This window comes from Lepidochelys olivacea, assembly GCF_965140295.1.
Source record: "Lepidochelys olivacea isolate rLepOli2 genome assembly, chromosome: 1".
In the NCBI taxonomy this organism is placed as follows: Eukaryota; Metazoa; Chordata; order Testudines; family Cheloniidae; genus Lepidochelys; species Lepidochelys olivacea.
Window position 1 is genome coordinate 16957297 of NC_140411.1, and position 21120 is coordinate 16978416.

General features: G+C 41.4%; 1 protein-coding gene across 2 annotated transcripts in view; it reads left to right on the forward strand.

Annotated features, from left to right (window-relative positions):
• Window positions 1-21120, forward strand: part of ACER3 (alkaline ceramidase 3) — a 100671-nt gene that overhangs the window by 48173 nt on the left and 31378 nt on the right. Inside the window, exons 5-10 of one of the 2 annotated variants that reach the window (XM_084631483.1) lie at window positions 480-561; window positions 1928-1963; window positions 10338-10396; window positions 13350-13451; window positions 17490-17594; window positions 20936-20981. In XM_084631483.1, coding sequence (XP_084487609.1) covers window positions 480-561; window positions 1928-1963; window positions 10338-10396; window positions 13350-13451; window positions 17490-17594; window positions 20936-20981 — 430 coding nt within the window. The remainder of the gene's footprint in view (window positions 1-479; window positions 562-1927; window positions 1964-10337; window positions 10397-13349; window positions 13452-17489; window positions 17595-20935; window positions 20982-21120) is intronic. The other variant, XM_084631484.1, reaches the window with a different exon arrangement.

Below are 21120 nucleotides of genomic sequence, written 5' to 3' on the forward strand. Positions count from 1 at the left end.
CATATAATTTCCTGTTTTCTGATGCAATATAATTTTGGGCTACATGTTACTATGTGAAAGTTTCAGTGTTTTTTCTAGTAACCACATCAAACTTGTGTCTAATTTGCTGTCCATGAAAGAGGAAGCCTTTTTAGGCATTATTTCTTCCCACCCTTTTTCTTTTCATTGGGTTAATCTTTCCCTGTGTGTATTAGCTTGTGTTTTCCCCAAACAAGTTGTTCATACAGTAACACATAATTAAAAGTAAATATCAGGCCAGTATTTATTACAAGTGAAATATACTCCATCTATAAAAGTGACAGGGCCTTGTGGGAAAGTATACATTTTCTTACAAGGCCCATGAGTTTCATGTCACTTCACTCACAGGTTCCCTTTAGTTTCCAACAGATGGTTCTTTTTAACATTATTACTTCTTGTAAGATTTATCATTTATATATGATAAAGTAGGACATGTAACTTTCCTGTATGTTTTATTTCAGGTATGAATGTTTCAAGCAGAAGAACAGTGTCAATTATCCTCTGCTTTTTGTATTAATAACTTTCAGTGTCATAGTCAGCATGGTAAGTAACTTTTTCTTATGCAGAACTTTCATATGTGCATTAGTAATTTTTCTAACATATAAGGAATATTAAACTGGCAAAATTCCATCTCTCGTACTTTATTGCTTGCTGTCGAAACTGGGCAGGGGAGAATAATTCTGTTCAAAGCTCGGGAGACTAATTTAGTTATTGTATTGTGAAAAATGTAATTTTTCTGTGGGAAACTTTAATGTCTTCTGTAAATAAAAACTGATTCAAAACACTTTATGTGGAAAAAGTTCATTCACATAGAGACTATAGGAAGGCAATCCAGGTGCTAAGGTCCTGGGACTGGGAGTCAGGAAAATGGTCTGCTGTTCTGACTCTTGCACTGCCTTGTTCTGAGACCTTGGGCAGTTGCTTTACCTTTCTGAGCCTTAGCTTCCTCATCTGTAAAATGAGAATAATAATGCTCAGTCATCTTTGTAAAGTGCTTTGAGATCTACAGTTAGAAAGCAATATATGTGCTAAATAGAGGTTAAAACCAGCCACAACTAGAAGTTAGCTGTTTAAATGATCAAAATAAATATGATACAGTTAAGGTTAATTTGTTTCTGTTCCTTGATTCAGCGTGCTCCCTGGATGTTTGTGGGGGGGTTTCCTAGGAACCTAAAACCACATGGGTGGAATCTCTATATTTGGTGATGGAGATAAAAGCCAAGTAATCCTGCCAGTTTCATTGCTGACCCTTATCATAATGTATTGCAGATTTTGCACCTTTATATGTGTTGGCTGTTCTTCTGAGCCTTTTTGGTATGGCATGTTGTGGAGCAGATCAGATGGAGACTGAAATGAAAAAATTCTTTTCATAGATACAGTGCCCACTTTTTTCCAAAACAGGATTTGAACTCGCTACCTTAGCAGTAGGAATCTACTGTGACTTTTTGTTAGCATCCATGGGAATTAAGAGATATCATTTAACAGAGACAGATTGATAATTTCAAGAAAAAATTAATTGCCTATGAGGACTATAGTTCAGCCTGTTTCAGTACCTATCAAGGATTATATATGTTCAAAATTTTAATGCACTTTTAACTCACTATATGTGTGTTGCAGTTTAAATAAATTGAGAGACGTTCACATCTAAAACTATCTGTTTAAGCTAGCTGTTAAAACTAATTTTTAAAATAGTGATGTAAATCTGGAGGGACTCAAAGAATATTGGTGCTTGTTATTGTCAGGGGAAAGAACTCAGATGCCTAATCAAGTTTAGTACTGTGTAGGTGGATAGTTGTATTTTTATTCTAAGATGGCTTCAGTCTTTCTGATTTTCAATATGTGTAAAAAAAAAAAAAAATCTGTATGTAAAACAAAGTATGTGTAACACTTTTTCTTTGACTCTTTGCAGATTTACCTAAATTTGAAAGAGCCTGTATTTCATCAGGTAAATCTTATTCCTTTGCAATTAATTCTTTAGCGTAAAGACAGCCTTGTTAAATAATGTATGCAGTGTTGCTGTAGCCATGTTAGTGTCATGTTTGAGAATCTTGTATTATACATCACAGTTTACAAAAAGAATAATCATGCCTTACACTTTTTTTTTTTTTTTTTAACTGGCGTACTGCAGTCCTGTCATTTGTTGACCTGGAAAAAATATTGGAGAATTATCTCAAAACTTAATGATTGTATTTCATTGTCAAGGAGTGCTGGGGTGAATTCAGTATTTGATTGAATATTTTACCTGGGTATTCAATGGCTACCTTATATAAATTACCAGGGCTACTGTGCGGTGAGGTGCATGAGAGAGAGGGACACCTGTCTGCTCTTCTCTCTTCTTGCTTGCTGGGAAGCCCTAGTTGCTCCTTAATAGCAATACAGCCTGTTTGTTTTTTCTGCTGGCTCCTCCTATTTCCTGTCAGAAGATAGGGATGAAAACTGGCTGCTCTCTAAAGGCTGCTGTGTGTGAGAGAAACACATTGAGTCTTTTCTCTTCAGAGGCACCAGATAAATGGAAATGTACCCAGTACCCTAACTCTTTGGTACTCTGTGGCTTTCCTGGTATTTATACCTCTGAGTTCAGTGATTTGACTCTGGGGCTTTAGAAGCACAGGTCGTTCCGGAATGAAAATACCAGGAAAGCTGCAGAAAGCCGATGAGTTAAGGGGCTTCAGCAGGCTACTAGGTCTGTTATATGAGAGATGGAGTACTGAGCAGCAGTTCTCTCCCTCTGCCTCCCTCAGTGGATGTGTCATCTTACCTTTATCTGTACCCACCTGTATTTGACTGAAAACTTAACGTTGGTGAAAAATTCAGGATGGTGTCTAGGAACAAGCCTGCATCTTCTAGAGTAATGTGACCTGCTGCATTTTCAGGCCCTCAGGGTCACTTGCATGCTTAGAGATTGATCTGTGTATTGATAGGGAGAAGGTTGCTTTTTTTGTGCTGGTATTTACCAATGCAAAAGGTTAGCAGTCATGATTATGTATCTACACAGAATGGGAGTGGATATTTCCCCACATGGATGGATGACTGACTGACCGGATAACATCTGGACAGTTAATGTGTTTTGTAGATGCTCAGCTTCTTGGAAGACTGAGCCTTGAAACCTTAATTTCTTCAGATGTCATGGCATAGAATATACCACCATCACTGGCACAGCTGTCACAATAAGAAATGGTATATGTATTTCTGCTGGTATATTAATAAAAAGCCTGATAATCATGGTGCTACTTTTATGCTTGTGTAACAAGAGGAACATATGCATTATTATGGTGATCAGGGTGAAAATAGAGACTTAAAGGAAATTCTTCCTTTGAGCCACTCACCGCTCTGGTTTTGAATCCGTTAATTTTAAATAATTTTGGATGTAACAACGGGGGAAATTAAGTTTTACTGATGCTGATGGTTTAAAGTCAAATGCCCACTGAGCAGTATTGCCCACTGCTGTGAAAGCATTACAGCTTGACTGCAGCCAGCTTGGCATGCTTTTAATGTCTGAGCTGCTAAATATGATGCAAATTAAGAGGTCGCATTCCTGTAGCAATAGGGAGAATTCTAGGAAACTTAAAATCCTTGCCTCTTGGCTTTAATGTTTATATCTGGTTTCCATTAAGTTCAGAATATAGCCTTCATGCCATCAATCATCATTTCACCACGAAGTTGTGAAGGGTAACAGTGAAAAATACGTAGCTCCTTAAAAATATTGTTTTTCTGCTATGACAGCTTTTTCCAAATTGTAAATTATTAGGGAAATGAACAAATTCCAAATGTTAAAGTACTGCACTCATTTTTGCATGGAATTTACCCAAATGCACTGTAAATCGGGAAGGAGTATTTCTATGATTGTGTAACTAAGCTAGGTATTTTTTCCACCTCAATATTTACCCCTTATTTATAGAGTACATAGGGGATTGCTATGTAACTTCAGAATGTATTCATTTCGTTAAACATTTATTGAAGAATTAATGTGAATTTAATTACTTATATATAATTGCAGTTTAACTTTGAGGCCTGAGTCTATACTCACTTTTAAATAGCCAAGCAATGTTTTTCCTTACGGGACTTAAGTAATACCAGGAATCATCTCATACAGTCTCTATACATTGGTCAGTTTCACAAAGGAAGGGGCAAATAGTTGTGTTCAAGTAGAGAGTAAAGCAGGCCATGCTTTTTGTATCCTCTCAATCTCCTAGTCCACAAAGATGAAGTAACAACAGAAGGGTTCTGCATTGTTTCAGTACCCATGATCCAGGCCTCATTTTTCAGTCAGCTGCTTACTTTCTTTCCTGTTCTTCTGTCTTCTTCCTGGCTAATGCCCCGAAATTGCTTACAATTAGAGGGGCTTCCAATTATTTATGGCATAGTAAGAAAATAAGTAAAAGTACAGTGGTCCTCTCCTCCACACTGACAGTAGGTATCAAGGAGCTTTAGAAATCCCAGTGCTGCAATGGTAAGAACAGCCTACCATCCTTTGGCCAACTGAAGGCTGTACTTAATTTGCTTAACAGAATAAATTAGAGGCGGCCTCATCCCTAATACAAAGGTGTGGCCTTGACATCATGTACCATCTTGATCCACTCACTTGATGGGCAGCTGGGGCTTTGCAGTGGGGCTGCTCACAACTGGGCTAAGCTAACTCAGGTGCTCAGACCTGGGTGCTGATCACCTGAGTTAACTCTGCAGTGAAGATATACCATCACTGTGTTTGTACAGGGCCTAGCACAATGGGGGCCCTAATCTTGGGTGGGGTTTCTAGATCCTGATGTAATATAAGTAATAGTTTAAGCATCTGATTCCTTTCCCACCCTATTTCTTAAGCATCTTTCAGAAACTCAAGTCCTATACAGTAGAAATCTGTTTTTTGTACTGTAAACTGCAAATAAGACTTCCAGTTCCAGGATAGATGATGCTTAAATATTTAATGTTAAACATTTTGTTTTGGCGAAAAATATATTAACTGATAAATATTGGGTGGTGTACAAAAATCCAGACTCTCTTGGTGAAGTTCCTGATATCTGCAATAATAGTTGAAGCTAACAAACTGATGCTAACCAGTTTAATGAAGACTGGGGCAGAAAGTCAGGAGCAGTGTTAATAAATGGTGGGAAATAGCAGAAAACGGAACCTGTCTCCACTGGAAATGCAGTCTGATGGGTCTGGGACTAGTCTCCCTCAGGGTCCCCAAACTGTATTCCCAGCTGTGCCTCTGACTAGATACAGAAAGTGATTTTGTGTGAGTCACTTAATTTTCTGCATTAAAATACTAGTTTTAGTTTTTTGTAAATTCTGTTTAGGGCCCGGAGATGAAAGGCGTTACCTACTTTTAAGGGCAAAGTATTTACTACTGATAAGCCTAAGGCGTATTTTCCAGTGCAAAGGTGAAAAATTGTGGCAGCCTGAATAATGTGCAGCTTCATTTTTGCCACATACAGTGGGGAGGGAAGTGTTTTATGATAACTAACGTTGAAGAGATGCTTATGCGGCTTCCTTTTATTTAAGCTACTTTGCAAACTTTCTTACTTGGTCTGCTGTTTTCTCTAGTCCAATTTAAAGCAGATTCTGTAAGAGACAGAGTTACAGAAAGCTACCTTGTGTGTTTTCAAAGTATTGTAATTTAAGTGATGCAGTTATTTAATGCCACATTTAGAAATGCAGAGAGAAGCAACATAAAGAACTGGAGCAAACATAAGCAAAGCTTTTAAAAGAAAAAAACAAATATGTGTTATCTTTTGGGGGAGGTCAGGGAAGAAACTTAGAATTTTTGTATTCAGTTTAAAAGATAGACTAGGAAATGTATAGAGTGGGTTCAAGCATTACTTAAAGCTCACTGTGTGGCTCCATTTATATTCCTCCAGCAAGAAACTACTGCAGCATGACTCTACAATTATTATCCCTTCATGGTCACAGTATCTCTTTACAATGTTTTGTGTCTGAGGATGATGGTGTTTGGCGTATGTCAGGAAGAACTATTAGAGAAAGAATGAGAAACTGGAACAATAAACGTGTATTCATCTTATTACTAACACGCTACTTTAAATTCTTGTTTCTTTTTTTCAAGATGTGTCAACGATGGATGTCTTTCCATTCACAGCAATAGTTAGTTTTTATCCCTGCATCATTATGACTATCTTCTATCCAAGCCATTAAGCCACTAATTTTGAGGGATCAAGTCAGTGGCTCTCAGGAAAAGTGCTTTCCTTCAGTTTTTGCTCCTTCATTCTGTCAGTAGCTGCTCCAAAGAGTAATATTTTTTAGCCAGTATTTTACCTGGCCTGTGGGCTGGTCATAAGCCAGGTGTTTCGCTAGATGGAGTAAAAGCCTTTCATACTTGTACAAAGAGCCAGTGTAAGTCTGTTACATGATAAAAGCTTGATGTTGGCTACTATTTTAACGAGTGTGACAGAAATCTGTCTGTAAAGCAGAAACGTGTATCCATATAGAAATAGAGGAATGCTTAGAGATGGAAATTGTAAGTAAGAAGAATGCAGTAAGGAAAATGATCAAAACTATCCTTTGGTAGTCCTTTAGCGTGCTGTCTCTTGTAGTGAGTTTTCTAACATTTTAGAACAAGTCTCTTGATTTGGGTGTCGAAGTGGAACAGATCATCTTAAATTTGTCCTTTTTGGAAATCAGGGTTAAGACAAGATAGAAGTGTTCATTAATGTATTGGAAATATTAAAAGGACCTCAAACTATACACAATACGGAGAGGCATAAAGATGGAGGACTCACTCTCTGGTTGTAGCAAGGTGTGAACTCCCTCTGGACACTTAAACACAGGCAGTATACAGCTTTCCTCAATTGGCTCAGTATTAACGATCACTATATCAAGTCTAGCTGGGTTGTTTCTGGGTCACACATCTCCCCAATAAAGGTAATAAGACTTTACTTAACTTTTCTGTTAATGCATAAAACAGATTGGAATTACGCTAGCAAATCCCTTTGTTTAGTTCTGCACTGCAATAGTGAATAAAAAGTAATGACTGTTTTAGTAACAACTTTAATCGGCTCTTACTCTGAACACAAATGGGGCAGGTCCACTGTGCACTTTTCACATAGTCTGGATTGGAGCTTCACTTTAAGTACCATAAAGACTCAGGTCAGAATTGATTCAGTTCTGATACATATGGATAGTTAAGGTTAAGATTCTGTCATGGGTATTTTTAGTAAAAGTCAGGGACATGTCATGGGCAATAAACAAAAATTCACAGAAGCCTGCAACCTGTCCCTGACTTTTACTAAAAATACGTGGAGGTGTGTGTGGGACAAACAGCAGCTGCTCCAGCCCCAGGGACTCACCCAACCCCAGCCACTGCTCCGATGGCTGGGGACTGCTGCTTCGGTAGGCCTTGGGCTGGCCACCGGTCAGCTGTGCGGCAGGCTCAGGGCTCCGGTTGACCTCAGGACTGACACTTGCTCCAGCCCTGCCCCAAAAGAGGTCCCGGAAAGTCACAGAATCCGTGACAGAATCGTAACCTTATCAATAGTAAAATGTAGACATTATGGTCTGCCAGTCACCATAACCTTTCCTCTTTAATGCTAAAGGTTGATTTGAGACTAATATACAATCCTTCAATGGCTGCCTTTAAACTTCTGTGGAGGGATTTTTCTCAGCTGCTACAGTTACAATATTGTTATGCCAATAACCGAACCAGTTTGTTGTTTGTTTGTATTATGATAGAGCCTACAAGCCCCAGTTATTCTATTGCCAGAGATAGCTGCTGGCCTGAAGGCTAAATAAACAAAACAAAGGGTGGGGAAAGGGATAGAACATACAAGCAGTGTCAGTAAAATGTTGGTTTGCAAATGCCATACTAGTTCCTCAATTTTGTAGTGGTCTTGGTTTTTTAATACAATTATTGGAGGAGTTCTGTTTGTTAAATATTTATATTTAATATAGAACAAGAGAGAGAGAAGGAAAGATAGGAAGGGATTAGCTAAAAGGAAAAACAAAGGAAGGTCGGGGAATGGGGAAGGAAAAATAGAGAGGGATATGGAGGATATCACAATTTAGGGCAGGTGCACCTGTATCCGATGCATCCGATGAAGTGAGCTATAGCTCACGAAAGCTTATGCTCAAATAAATTGGTTAGTCTCTAAGATGCCACAAGTACTCCTTTTCTTTTTAAAAATTAATACCCAAGTTGTATAATTTGAAATATTACTTTGCTGCTGCCTAGCTTCATGTTATGGTTTACTGGCCAAGGATTCAGTGTCCATCTCACTGATTTGTTGATGTACCAAGAGAATACTGTGGTAAAAGAAAGGTAGTGTGGACCAGTATATGTGGCACTGGATTGGGACTCAGGAGACCTGGGTCTTAATCCAGCTTTGCCACTAGACTGCTGCATATTTGGGGACAAGTCACTTCACCTCTGTCTCAGTTTTTCCATATGTAAAATAAGGAAAATATTTACCTCCTGTGTAAAGTGCCAGATACCATCATTTCTGCTAATGTGTTCTCATTTGGGCTATTGACCTTATAACCATACTGTTAGAGGAGTCCATTTGGGGCTTATCATAGAATCAGAGAAGATTAGGGTTGGAAGAGACCTCAGGAGGTCATCTAGTCCAACCCCCTGCTGCATGTGAGAAAGGATGTGAGCAGCCATAAATTATTTCCTATTCATTTATTTTCCTAAATTGCTGCCTTTCACACTGGGGTGGTGTCTTTGAGTACAATCCCTCCTGAGCCATATTCTCAGCAGGTGTAAATTAGTGATGTTGTGCTGATATACCCCAACTAGGAGTTTTGCACCCCTTCTTCTTTGTCTCATTTTGCCACTTAATTTAATTCAGACTGCTCTTCCTTTTTGGGGGGCAAGAAACATTAATCAATGTCCCATCTCTGCCATCTGAGATTGTTACCTAACCCCACGGCCACCTCTCTTCTCATTCAATCTCATGGTTGCTCCCCTCTCTATCATCTGCCCAGCTTTTTGTTGTACACCTCACTGGGAATAAATGCATTTGCTCGTTCCCTGTTGACCAAAAATTTAGAATGCCAGGGCAGGGGTTTCAGTTCCAGTAACTCTTTATCCTGCAGCACCTCTCTTTTTGAGGATGCCAGGTGCTTGTTCTCTGGCTAAGTGAAACTTCCCAAAACAGCAGCAGGTTTCTCAGTAAAACAAGATTTATTTAAAAGGAAAGAGAGAGAGACTGTTTTATTAAAAGAGGTGCTTTGCATAGGCTACTCTAAGTAAGGTGTTCTCAGCTGAAGTTGCAAAAAGTCAACTTGTCCCAAAGAGCAGTCTGTGGTGCTGACACCAGTGTCAAGAGTTCCATCCTCATGCTGTCCCGAGAGAGAGAGAGTGTCCCCATCTGCTGTTTATACAACTCTGCCTGTGGATTCATTGCCATATGCAGAGAGGTTAACTTACTCCCAGTGCTGTGTGTTTACTGCAAGATCATCCTATCCCTCATGATAATCCACCTCACCCAAGAGCGTATAGAGATGAATTCATTTTTTTTTCTTCAACTTAACCCCTGTGGCAACTCCTCAAATCCTTTTGCTTAGCGACTTCTGCAGCTTGTCCCGTACATTTCTAGGATTTCCCCCTCTCTATAAACGTCACAGTTGGCTTACTTACACTACAGCTTTCCATGCCATGGTGTGGCCAAGCTCTTCGTAAAATAAATTCTCTTCTGGTGGAGACTGATATTGGGGATAATCGTATCTGCTAATGGGCGAGTTGTGTTGTCTCCTGGAGCTCCCACTAATACCTTTATAATTGCTGACCAGTTTCACTAGGTCCTCTCAGATAAACAGGCGTATCATGATTGAGTTGTCGATCTACTCATAGAACACTACCTCATCCCTGTTTAGAGAAGGCCTCAATGTTGAACATATGCTACAGTTAACTTAAAATGCTCCCTTGGGCTTTGCTGAATGGTAGACATAGTGAGGTCTATTCAGATTTCTGCTTTCATTAATGCTGCACGGTATCATTACTCACAAATGCTGTCTGTGAAGGAGTTGCTAATTTAGACACCATCCAAGGCCACTGTCATTTTTGCAGGCCTGGATTAAAGTGCACAGAGAAGGGAAGACATGGTGATGTGCTCCCTAATCAAAACTCAACTGCAGGGAGGCATTTTATACTTTGGCTTTGTTTTTCTTTTGTTTGGAAACTTAAAGGGGAAAAAACTATCCTCTATACTGTGGAATAGACAAAATGATGGTTTGAAAAAGTCAGTAAAGATACTGTAGATGAGAAACCAACAAACGTTTAGTTTTCTTTTGTGTTAGTATGGTTTAAAAACACAATAATACCTGCCTGTTACACACTAACATTGAATTTTATCTTTACTTTCCTGCAGATTGTGTATGGAGCACTAGTTTCTATTATAGTACTCCGGTCTGTATATATTGTATTGTGGTAAGTGACTGTTTCTTTAGCTCAGCATTACAAGTAGATACGTTCTAACTAGGTGTTTGCATCTAAGAGGTGTACATTTTAAAAACAATTTAACATGAGAAACTGGGATTGCTGACCACTTCTCTAAAATGAGTAAGAAACGCAAGGTCATATGCTCTCTGTCTTGTGGCAATGGAGAAGTGATTCATGTCTTTCAGTAAAGATATTTGATTGAAGTTAGGCTTTGTCTACACTGGCAACTGAACGACAAAACTTTTGTCATTCAGAGGTGTTAAAAAACCACACGCACTCCCCAAAAGACAAAACTTTTGTCAACGAAAAGCACCAGTGTGAAAAGCGCCTCATTGGGGGTGGACGGTTTTTGTCAGCAGGAGAGCTCTCTCTCGCGCGTGTTCTCTCTCTCTCTCTCTGACAAACAGAGGCTACGCTGGGTGCCTTTTAGCAGCACGGCTGTGATGGCACACCCGTGTTGCTAAAAGATGCATAGTGTAGACAGTCCCTTAGCCTGTGCCTTCAAGCAAGCCTGGACCACACACATTCATGATCAATGTCTTTTTGTCAACTGTTTTGACAGTAGCTTTGGACCAGTAGTTCGTAGATTCCTTCAGGCACAGGGACTCTCTCTTCCTTTGTTTTTTTAAAGTACTGTAAATACTGCCAGTGCTCAAACAAAAATTCTAGTAGCTGGCTGACGTTGGGGTCAGTCACAGGGTTAAACACTTCAGTTAATGTTTTCCCTGCAGCCCAGTCCTTAAAGTTAGCACGTAAAGTACTTGGATGCTAAAAGTTTTGTTGAAGTTACTGTTTTGAATGGGTAAAGTGTGATATATGTGAAGTTGGGAATTAAATTTTTTTTTTTCAAAATAAAAGGAATGGTATCAAAAGAGCTGGAAGAACTGAGAACCAGTGAAAAGTCTCTCTTGGCAAAACTGAAGAAACAGAGAGACCAGCCAGTGTGAATAAATATATTAAATTAAGTTTCTAGGTTCACTTTGTGCCCTCTCCTCTCTTTTGTGTGTCTCCTGCTTGAGTGATCTCTTCTCTCAGGGGTTCAGATACTGCTTAGGTCTGAGCAATATATATCCATCTTGAGTTTGCCTACCGTAAAAAAGCGTGTGTGTGTTAGCAACTTAAGTTTACTGTCTTTCCAGCCCTGTAAATCCCAACAGCTCTGCCTATCCTTCCAACATCTTCTCTTGTATGTTCTGCTGTCACCCCAGTTAAAATGTGTAAAATCAAACCTTTCCTTCTCTTACCCCACCTTCCTGTCTTACCCAATACTTGACAACATTCAGTCGCTCTCTCCTTCTCTCATATCCAGACCCTCGCCATATCCTGTAGTTACTTCCTCCACATTCCCAAAATTCATCCCTTCCTGAACTCTGCTGTCCTGTGGCTGTCTAGTACCTAACTGCAAAAATATCCTTCCTTTACCTACTCCCTTCCCCCCAGTATCTTCTCATCCCCAAATCCATCAAACCCAGCCCCTAAAATCTTTCTTTCTATTACTCAAATTGGGCCCCCCTTCCTTAGACTCCTGCTCTGGCTTCTTACTTCCAGAACTCTTCAGAACTATGCTCCTACCTGTGTCTCCTCACCATTCACTTCTCATTCCCCGCACCCTTCCTAGTCTGATTGCTCAGAGGGTCTCTTTCGCCCAGTCCCACATTGTGCCTTCATTTATGCTGCCCTGTGCTCGTGGACCAGACTCTCAGTTAATAATGCGTGTAAACCCCCTTCTCTTTCCTCCTCCATGAAACACATAACCCCCTCTAATGAGCCGTTCCAGCTGAAATTAACAGTATATAATTTATGCCTTTCTTTGTTCATTCATATGTTCAGCTAACTTGTGCCCTTAGAAAGTAAGCTCTTTGGGTAAGGACGTTTTGGGGGTTTGGCTCAGCTTACCTGTTATATTTATGGGACTAAATAAATGCTAGTTAGAAATCAGTCTGCTGATGATGTGAATGGGTTTGTGTTTACCCCCTCAGTAACACATTCAGTGTATGTCTGATATGTTTGCCTTGAGGAAAAAATATCTACAAGCTCGTAAACCACACACCTCATGCCAATCACCAGTCACCGTAACTCCAAAGTGTGTATTAACAGGAAACACTACTGTCAGAGAATTTTATTTACATTTAAAACATGAGTTGTGTTTCATGGTAGCTTCTTGGGGTTGGAATTGGATATTTTTGAGTACTTGTCCTAGTACTGTCAAAGGAACAAACTTCACCCACTTCCACTAAGACGTTAATGATTCGGTGGCCTACATGAATGCAAACAGTAAGATGGGCTTATGAATGATGTGCTGCCTTGCATCTGTGGTTCTTCAGCACATTTGTCTTGTATCCTAAATAGGATTTTTTTCCTAATGGCTCTCGTTGGTAAAACACAATCTGAAATGATTTTTTCTAAAACTGTCCACTGGGCTAGTGGTTGGCTTTGGTATGCCGCTTTATCGAAAGGCTGCAATAACTTTTGCTTTGAATGTTAAAGGGACACAAACCAACAACTACCCACAACGCTTCTGTCTGAAACTCTCTTACCTATCACTGTTAGAAGTAATACTAAAGAATAACCAAAAGAGATTAGAGAGGGGAAAAATTCTTTCCATTTAGTCTGTGCATTGGAATAGTCAGTTTAATTGTTTCCTCTCTTGTTTGTTTGTTTTTTTTTTCACACCTAGCTGTCAGGGTAAGAAATGTCTAGGAGGAAAATGAGTGATCACCCCAAAATAGCAAGGGACTTGGGATGTTTTACCTGACAGTACTGAGCCTTTAATTCACTTTTTAAAATGTGATTAGATTTCAAATTGATGGTGTCGCGTTAAAGGAATTTTAATCTTTTTTCCACCAGGCATTTAATTTGTAAATAGTGTAATTTATATATGTTACTTTAAATGCAGTTTGTATCCTCAAAACTAAATTTCACTTTGTTTCTCTCCCCCTAGGGTATACCCATGGCTTAGGGGTCTGGGCTATACATCCTTAAGTGTATTTTTAATGGGATTTTTTTTCTGGAACGTAGACAACATTTTCTGTGATAAATTGAGGTAAGCATTTGCAACTTGTCTGCATATCTTTTAATTTCTGAGTTCCATGGCTTTATTTGTTTTCTGCAGAATAATTCTGAGTCCATCTCCTGATATGTCAGTATAAGCCCCACAGAATATTTACAAGTGTTTTATCCAGTCTGCTCTTGATTAGTTCTCACAACAGAGTAGACCTCTAACAGCTGCTCAAATTCTAAGCATTGTTAGCGTGAAAAATGATGTAGAAATTCTGGAATTGGAATTTAACTGGTCATTTCGTTGGCAGCCCTCGAGGCAGAATACTAAATATCTTGCTTATCTACAGCTACTTTGAAACTAGTTCTTGAAAAAGTTTGAGACACGTATATAGTTTAAGCATCTCTTTCGTGGACTGGGAGTTTTGATGCTTAATCAGTAGTCGTTTCTTTACTTAAATATACACACACGTTTGAGAGCACATTCACCAAAGCGTGGTGATAACAGAACACTCCTATGTCCATGCTCCTAGCTGTGGAGAACTTCCATAAGCTCAAAATTCAAACAGCTTTTTATCCAGTAAGAAGACACTTTGGGTTGCCCCTACTGTGGAACCATAGGATACTTCTACACTGCAATACCTGTGACTGGCCTGTGTGAGCTTGGACTGTGGGGCTGTAAAATTGGAGTATAGACGTTCAGGCTCGGGCTGGAGTCCAAGCTCTGGTACCCTGCAAAGAGGGAGGGTCCCAAAGCCCAGGCTCCAGCCCGAGCCCAAACTTCTATACCTCAATTTTACAGGCCCACAGTCCAAGCCAGCTGACACGGGCCAGCTGAGGGTATTTAATTGCAGTATAAACATATCCATAGTGACCTCTAGTGCCTACAACATTTGGTCCTTTTCTTGCCATTGATGCTGAAAAGGCTTCCATGGCTGAATTGCTGCTGACTGATCTGGAGTCAGAGCTGTGAGCTCAGTATCATTCAGCCACCTGGCTGTGGCATTTTCTTTCTTCCTTTTTTTGGTCTCATTCTTGACTTAAAAAAAACTTACTGTGGTCACCAAAGGGAGTTTTAGGGCCTGTTATCTTTCCAGGTTTTGCCTTTTTTTCTTCTTCCTCTTTTTCAGCAAAATGTCAAAAATAGCAACCCTACAAGATCTTGAAACATCCAATATAGATGTATGTCTGTCAACTAATAAACAGTGACCACTCTTGGAGGAGTTTCAGGTGAATCACAGCTAATTAGTCTGACAGAGTTGCATCATTTTGGGCATTTGTGTCCTGGCGTGGCATTTGAAGAGACTCTCCTGGCCTCCTCACAACACCTCAACTCAATCCAATGCAAAGTCAGCCAGGAAGACCTCAAAGACAAAAGCTCACAGAAAGCCACTGTCAAATTTCACAGCTGGATGTCAAGTCTATGCATGGTAGAGCACAGGTCTGGCAAGATAGGTCCTGACAATGTATCACTCTTGAAATATTAATTCCCTGGGTGCATCCTAACAGTAGTACTAACCACCAACTTGGAGGACGTTTATTCATCTCTCTCTAGGGACAGGTTAAGGCCTGCATCAAGAAGATCCCAGTTGACTCCTGTGATCTCACCTCCTCTGCTCAGGCACTCTCTGGGCCTGTACTGACTTCAACTTCGACAGCATTACACCAGTAATTTACTATATTGGGCCAGAACCCAGCAAGGCATATTGTATAACCTGACATCCTCCTTCCACCACAGTTTGTGGCTGTTAATGATGTATGCACAACATTGGGCCAGTTGAAACTTGGTCCCAGCAGAGTTCTCTTGGAGCTTGCAGACCTGTGAATGTGTCAGCTATGTCAGTTGAGGCTCATGCCCAAAACTTGATGCTATTGATACATCTGGTGCTGGGATGTGACTCTGTCAGCACAAATGACAGGGTGTTCATTGAAGCTGCAGGTACTGGCACAAGGACTGACTGCTTTTTCAGCCATGCTGATGCAACCGTGAGGTCAAAACCACTCTATCAATTGAGGGAGTCTGCCCTTTGCCTGCAGTTTGCATCTTAGTAGATTGCATCAATCGCTAGAAGCACCTTTTTCCATCTCCAGCTGGCAAAAGGAAAAAAATGTCAGTGTACTTCCTACCGTACAATGTGTGTGTTGCTGCCTGTTGCAGTAATTTTTAATTTAACTGTACCTGTTTCATAGCTTTAATCCGAAATCCCTGGAACTTTGGAATCTCCAGGGGTGACTTACTAGAGCTGGTACTCTTGGAGAAGATACGTTTTCTTGCTTGTAATTTTTATTCTTTGGAAGTCTCCAAGGCCTTGACTACACTAAAGGGGTAAGTCAACTAAGTTACACAACTCCATCTACGTGAATAACATAGCTGGAGTCGAGGTAGCTTAGGTCAACTTACTACGATGTCTGTACCGTGGTGGGTCGACGGGAGACAGTCTCCCATAGACTTACCTTACACTTCTCGTTCTGGTGGAGTACCGGAGTCAATGGGAGAGCAATCTGCAGTCAATTTATCAGGTCTTCAATAGACCTGCTAAATCGACCCTGATGCATAGATCGCTGCAGTGTTGATCCGCAGTAAGTGGAGACATGCCCTAAGTTATGAGTCACACTGACCTACTCACCTCCTCTTAAATTTCAGGATTTTGTAACCATTTTGCACTTCACTTCTGTAACATGTTTCAATTTCCACAGAGAATGGAACTGATGAAAATACTAAAGGTCGCTATGGTTCCACAGCTAGGTTAGCACAGAGCACCCCTGGATGGAGCCACCAACTTTTGAATCTTGAGCTGTGGGAGCCACTGCTACTCCAGGGCTATGAGCATGGATCCAGGAGTGTCGATGTGTTACGTACATATTGTGGAGTTTCCCCTTTCTGTTCTTAATGCAGAATGACATTAACCTGGCTATTCATGAGCACATTTGTGTCTGCACAAGCATATCCACCTCAACCCAGCTCTAGGACTAACACTAACTAGTTAACAAGGGCTACAGGAAATAAATAAAATCAGCTACCATATCCAATTTTTGTGATTGAATGTGAAAATCGATTTTTAAAAGGAAGGAAAAGATATTTAAACTCTCTCTCCATCTCAAATTAAAACCAACTTAATCATACTTGTCTCTAGAACTCTGTGGTGAGGAAGAGGAGCTGAGACAACTTGACTCCCCTCTTTGCTTTGTCCTCTTCCCCAGCAGCTCTCTTCCCAACTGTCAACCAACTGGGCAGAGCATTTCAAGCTCTGCACTCAATTCTGCTTCCTACCAGCAAAGCTCTTCAGTGTATGTCTACACTGCAATAAAACACTCATGACTGGCCCATGTCAGCTGACTTGGGCTCCCAGGGCTCAGTTGCAGGGCTAAAAAATTGCAGTGTAGACATTCGGGCTTGGGCTGGAGCCCAAATTCTGGGGCCCCACATATCCAGAGTCACTTTGAGTTATATATCAGGCATTTGCTGTCCTTGGTGGTTTGGGTCACAGCTGTCCACCCAGTCTGCCCTTGCCTCGCACTGGGAAGGAGAGAAAGTCAAGACAAACTTCCCATGAGGTTGGTGAGTGGGGACGAAATGGCTACTAGACACAGAGAAGTGGGTATGCAGTGTTGTTGTAGCCATGTCAGTCCCAAGATTAGGTGGGTTAGTTAATACATTTATTGGACCAGCTTCTGTTGGTGGGGGAGAGAGAAGCTTTTGAGCTTATACAGAGTTCTTCAGAAGGGTTCCAATTCCTCTCTCAGACCTTCTATTTTTTCACACTGGCCAGGAAACTGGCGGGAACAAAGTAAGATGCATTAGTATTTTCTGGTGTCTTTAGTATGATGTGATACCTGAAGTTATGGGTCTAAACCATTTAAGACTCTCAGTAGTTTTCCAAACCTATGAGAAGACTGGTTCGACGAACATCTTCCCAAACTAGGGATGGAAAAAATGTCGTCATTATTAACTTAGTAAAGACTGAACACAAATGTCGTACGTGACTGAGATACAGAAACAGTAACATGATCTTACAAGTGAACACTGCTGCTTGGGACTGCATAGTCTGGAACAAAATGCATTGTGACACGTTTCTTTGAACAGGGGATTACGAGAGAAGATGCCTCCTGTTGTGGGAGCCGTGACCCAGTTTCATGCTTGGTGGCACATTTTTACGGGCCTTGGCTCTTACCTTCATATCCTGCTAAGGTAGGAAACAGCCTTTTCCCCATAGCTTGTTAAGCAAAGTATGTGGGGTTTCTATAAATAGTTTTTAGATTTGAGTTGCTAGTTGGAAGTGCCTCATTTTAGAGTACCAGGCACACTAGTAAAATAATATCTATTCCATAATTATGCTTTGTTCTGTGGGTATTGGGGAATTGACCTTGGTAGCAGGCATGGTCTAACCTAGATGTTTATAAAACTGTTTTAGGATTAGTTTTTGACAAGTATTTTCCCAGTTGCATCTTGCCCTTTAAAAGTCATATTAGCTGAAAGGATTGGGAAAATAACCATTTTTATTAAACTAATGGGATGGAAGTTTCTGTAATTGGTAGAGAAATCTGTCTAAGAATATATACTATATATTAGAGTGTAGAATTGTTCGTGTTGCAGGGTGGGTTGCAATTCATACTGGCAGTCCTATAGTTTTTATCTCTCCAGCAGTGAAAATGCCAGTGGACTTGAGGTTGTATTGCTTCATTTTTCAAACACAAGATGTTAACTTAAATGTTTGTATTCCTTCGGGTTGCAATCCTGTAAACACTTACACCTGTGTTTAACTTTCTATGAGCTCTACCACTGCTGAAAACTAGTACAGCTATTTCATGAAGCAGGGAGATGAGGGTGCTATTTTCATCTAGAATACTTCATTGATGTCCAGGCACCTCTGATTACTCCCATGAGTAGCCCAGTTGAAAAGTTAAGCATGAGCATAAGCATTTGCAAGCTTGGAGCTGAATTCATGGTCAGGGGAGGTGCTCTTCAAATTTTCCAATCATTTTTGGCTCTTTCTTTACTGCTGTCTATTGTAGATCAGAATTAGAATTGGGTTAAGGATGGAATTTAAAATATTTTTGTTGCTCATTCGCAACATGTCATCAAAATGGCTTTGTCTCTCCTCTGAAACATAAATAGGGCCCTACCAAATTCACAGTCCATTATGGTCAATTTCATGGCTATAGGATATGAAAATTGGTAAATTCAACATTTTCAGATGTTTAAATCTGAAATTTCATGGTATTGTAAGCGTGGGGCTCCCAACCCAAAAGGTGATTGTGGGGGATCCTGATAGTGGGGGGGTCTGCAAACCTGTTGTAGTGGGGGTCATGGGATTGCCACCTTCAGTTCTGTGCTGCCTTCAGAGCTGGACATTGAAGGCAGCAACCGCAGAGCTTCCTGCAACCGCAGGACATTCCTGGAGGTGGGTCTGGTAGCGCCCCCCCACCTCTCCCGAGCAGCTGTGCAGGGGATGGACAAGTCCTGTCCCTTCCCAGTCCAGCTAGAGCTAGGAGCCCCTTTTGCTGGGGCACTCCCAGCAGCACAGGGAAGATTGGACCCAATGCGACAAGTTTCCTCTAGCTGCAGGAACCTCTGGGGCTGCTGCCCAGACCCAGGGTGCTCTGCAGCAGGGTGAGGCACCCGGAGGTGGGTCTGGTCCCCCGTCCCCTCCCCCCACCCAGAGCATCAGTGCAGGACTTGTCCATCCCCAGCCCTGCGAGAGCTAGGAACCCCTTTTGCTGGGGAGCTCCTAGGAACAAGGGGACATCAGGAGATCCACAAGCCTCCTCCAGCTGCATGAACCTTTGGGGCTGCAGCCCAGCCCCAGGGTGTCCTGTAGCAGGGGGAGGCACCCTGAGGTGGGTCTGGTCTCCCTCCTCAGAGCTGCTGTGCAGAGGATGGACAAGTCCTGTCCCTCCCCAGCCAGAGCTAGGAGCCCCCTTTGCTGGGGCACTCCTAGGAACAAGGGGACATGGGATTTCACAGAGAAGGGCTTGTTTCACGGTCTGTGAGGCATTTTTCATGGCCATGAAATTGGTAGGGCCCTAATCATAAAATAAATATCTTTAAGAGGTATTCCAGCAAGTGTGTGAATTTTAATCGCTTCTCAAATGCTTTTTTCCACACTGAGAGCAGGGTTGAGGTTTTTTTGGCCAGTTATAAAGCTGGTTATTTTCCTTTTGGCTCTTTCACGAGGGACAGTCCCAACAGCCTCCTTGTGATAGCGTTTTCTTGCTGTCCTGTTGAACACAGCTGCTCAGTGTAGGAGGCAGGTGCTCTGCTGTTCTGTATGGCTTGAGTACACCTAGCTATAGAAAGTTCTTCACAGAAAGCAAACTAAGGCAGACAGTTTAAATACCGTAGGCTAGATTTGCAGTGCCAGAAATAGGGGGGGGAAATTGGTTTTGCATGCATTACCCCGGGAGTGTTTTTCCAGACGAGCTAAGTGATCTCCCTATAATTTAATTTTCCTAGTGTTTCTCCAGTCTGGTTTTACATTTCTGAATTGGCAGGGCTGTTATCAGATTATTCCATAGTCTGTGATCTCCATGTAAGAGGTTTTTCTAATATTTAGCCAATTTTTGTTAATTTCATCTTCTCCTTCTACAGTAGTTCATATACTTTTGTGCCATGATAAATAATCCCCATCACTCTTGGCTGTTTACAAGCTTCAAATGTTTGTAGACTTCTATCACGATTGCTGTAAAGCAGTGGAATCCAGTGGATTAAGCACCCGGGTAGGAGCTAGGAACTCCTGAGTTCTTTCAGTGAGTTGCTCAGGCACTTCTGTGCCTCAAGTTTCCTGAGAGTTTTGCCCGACGTCACACAGTGAGTGGCAGAGTCTTTAATAGCCTCCATTTCTCCTGACCCAGAACTCGGCTCCAGGAACGAGACCGTGCAAACCTTCCATTTGCTAATGTTATAGTTTCAGTGTTGTATAAATGCTAAGGGCACATGGGACTGTCATGCATACCCAGCATGGTTTCCTGAAAGTGTAAGCTGTGCCTCCCTTCCTGAGGTAAAGGTCTGTAAAACCAAACAAAAACCACTGTTGAAGCAGATACCATGGGAGGAGGGGACGGATGAGCAGAAGTGTAGGAGCTGTGAGCAACCTATACTTGCTTTTTGATGGGTGCATGCAACTTTGCTCAGCACTGTGGCTACTCAGAGGGTTTGCTCTCCCACCCCTCCAGGCTAGGGAGGGGCAAGTCCCTGATGGCTGTTTCCCCTGTGGCAGAGGGAATGCTCTTCGAGGTTCCTCTCTCCCTTTCCTTAAGGGTGGGGGTGGGGAGACACAGCTCACTTGCTGCTGTGTGACAGCCAGTAAAACAGGGCTCTGTGACTAAACCTAGGCAGAACTAGCTGAGGCTGAGCTGTGATCACAGAAGCGCTCCTGGTGCAGGCAGGAAATCATGGGGATCACTCCTGTCATCAGTGCTGCACCCGCTCTGCACAAAGCCTTAAGTGTAGCTGTGTACTTTGTATGGCACTTTGGTTGTGAAATGCTCATTATTAAGCAATGCATCTTATGAAAGGATTTCTCCCCCTAGCTTATACACAAGGACACTTTTCCTGAAGTACAGGCCAAAGGTGAAGGTAAGCTGTCAAACATTTTTGTACTTACTGATACAGTGTAGAAGTGGGCCATTCAGTTGGCTTACACTTAAGCGTGCTTCTGGGTTCATTGGCCAGGCCTTTCTGTTTCTGGCTTTATTTTTACATTGTGTTCTGTGTG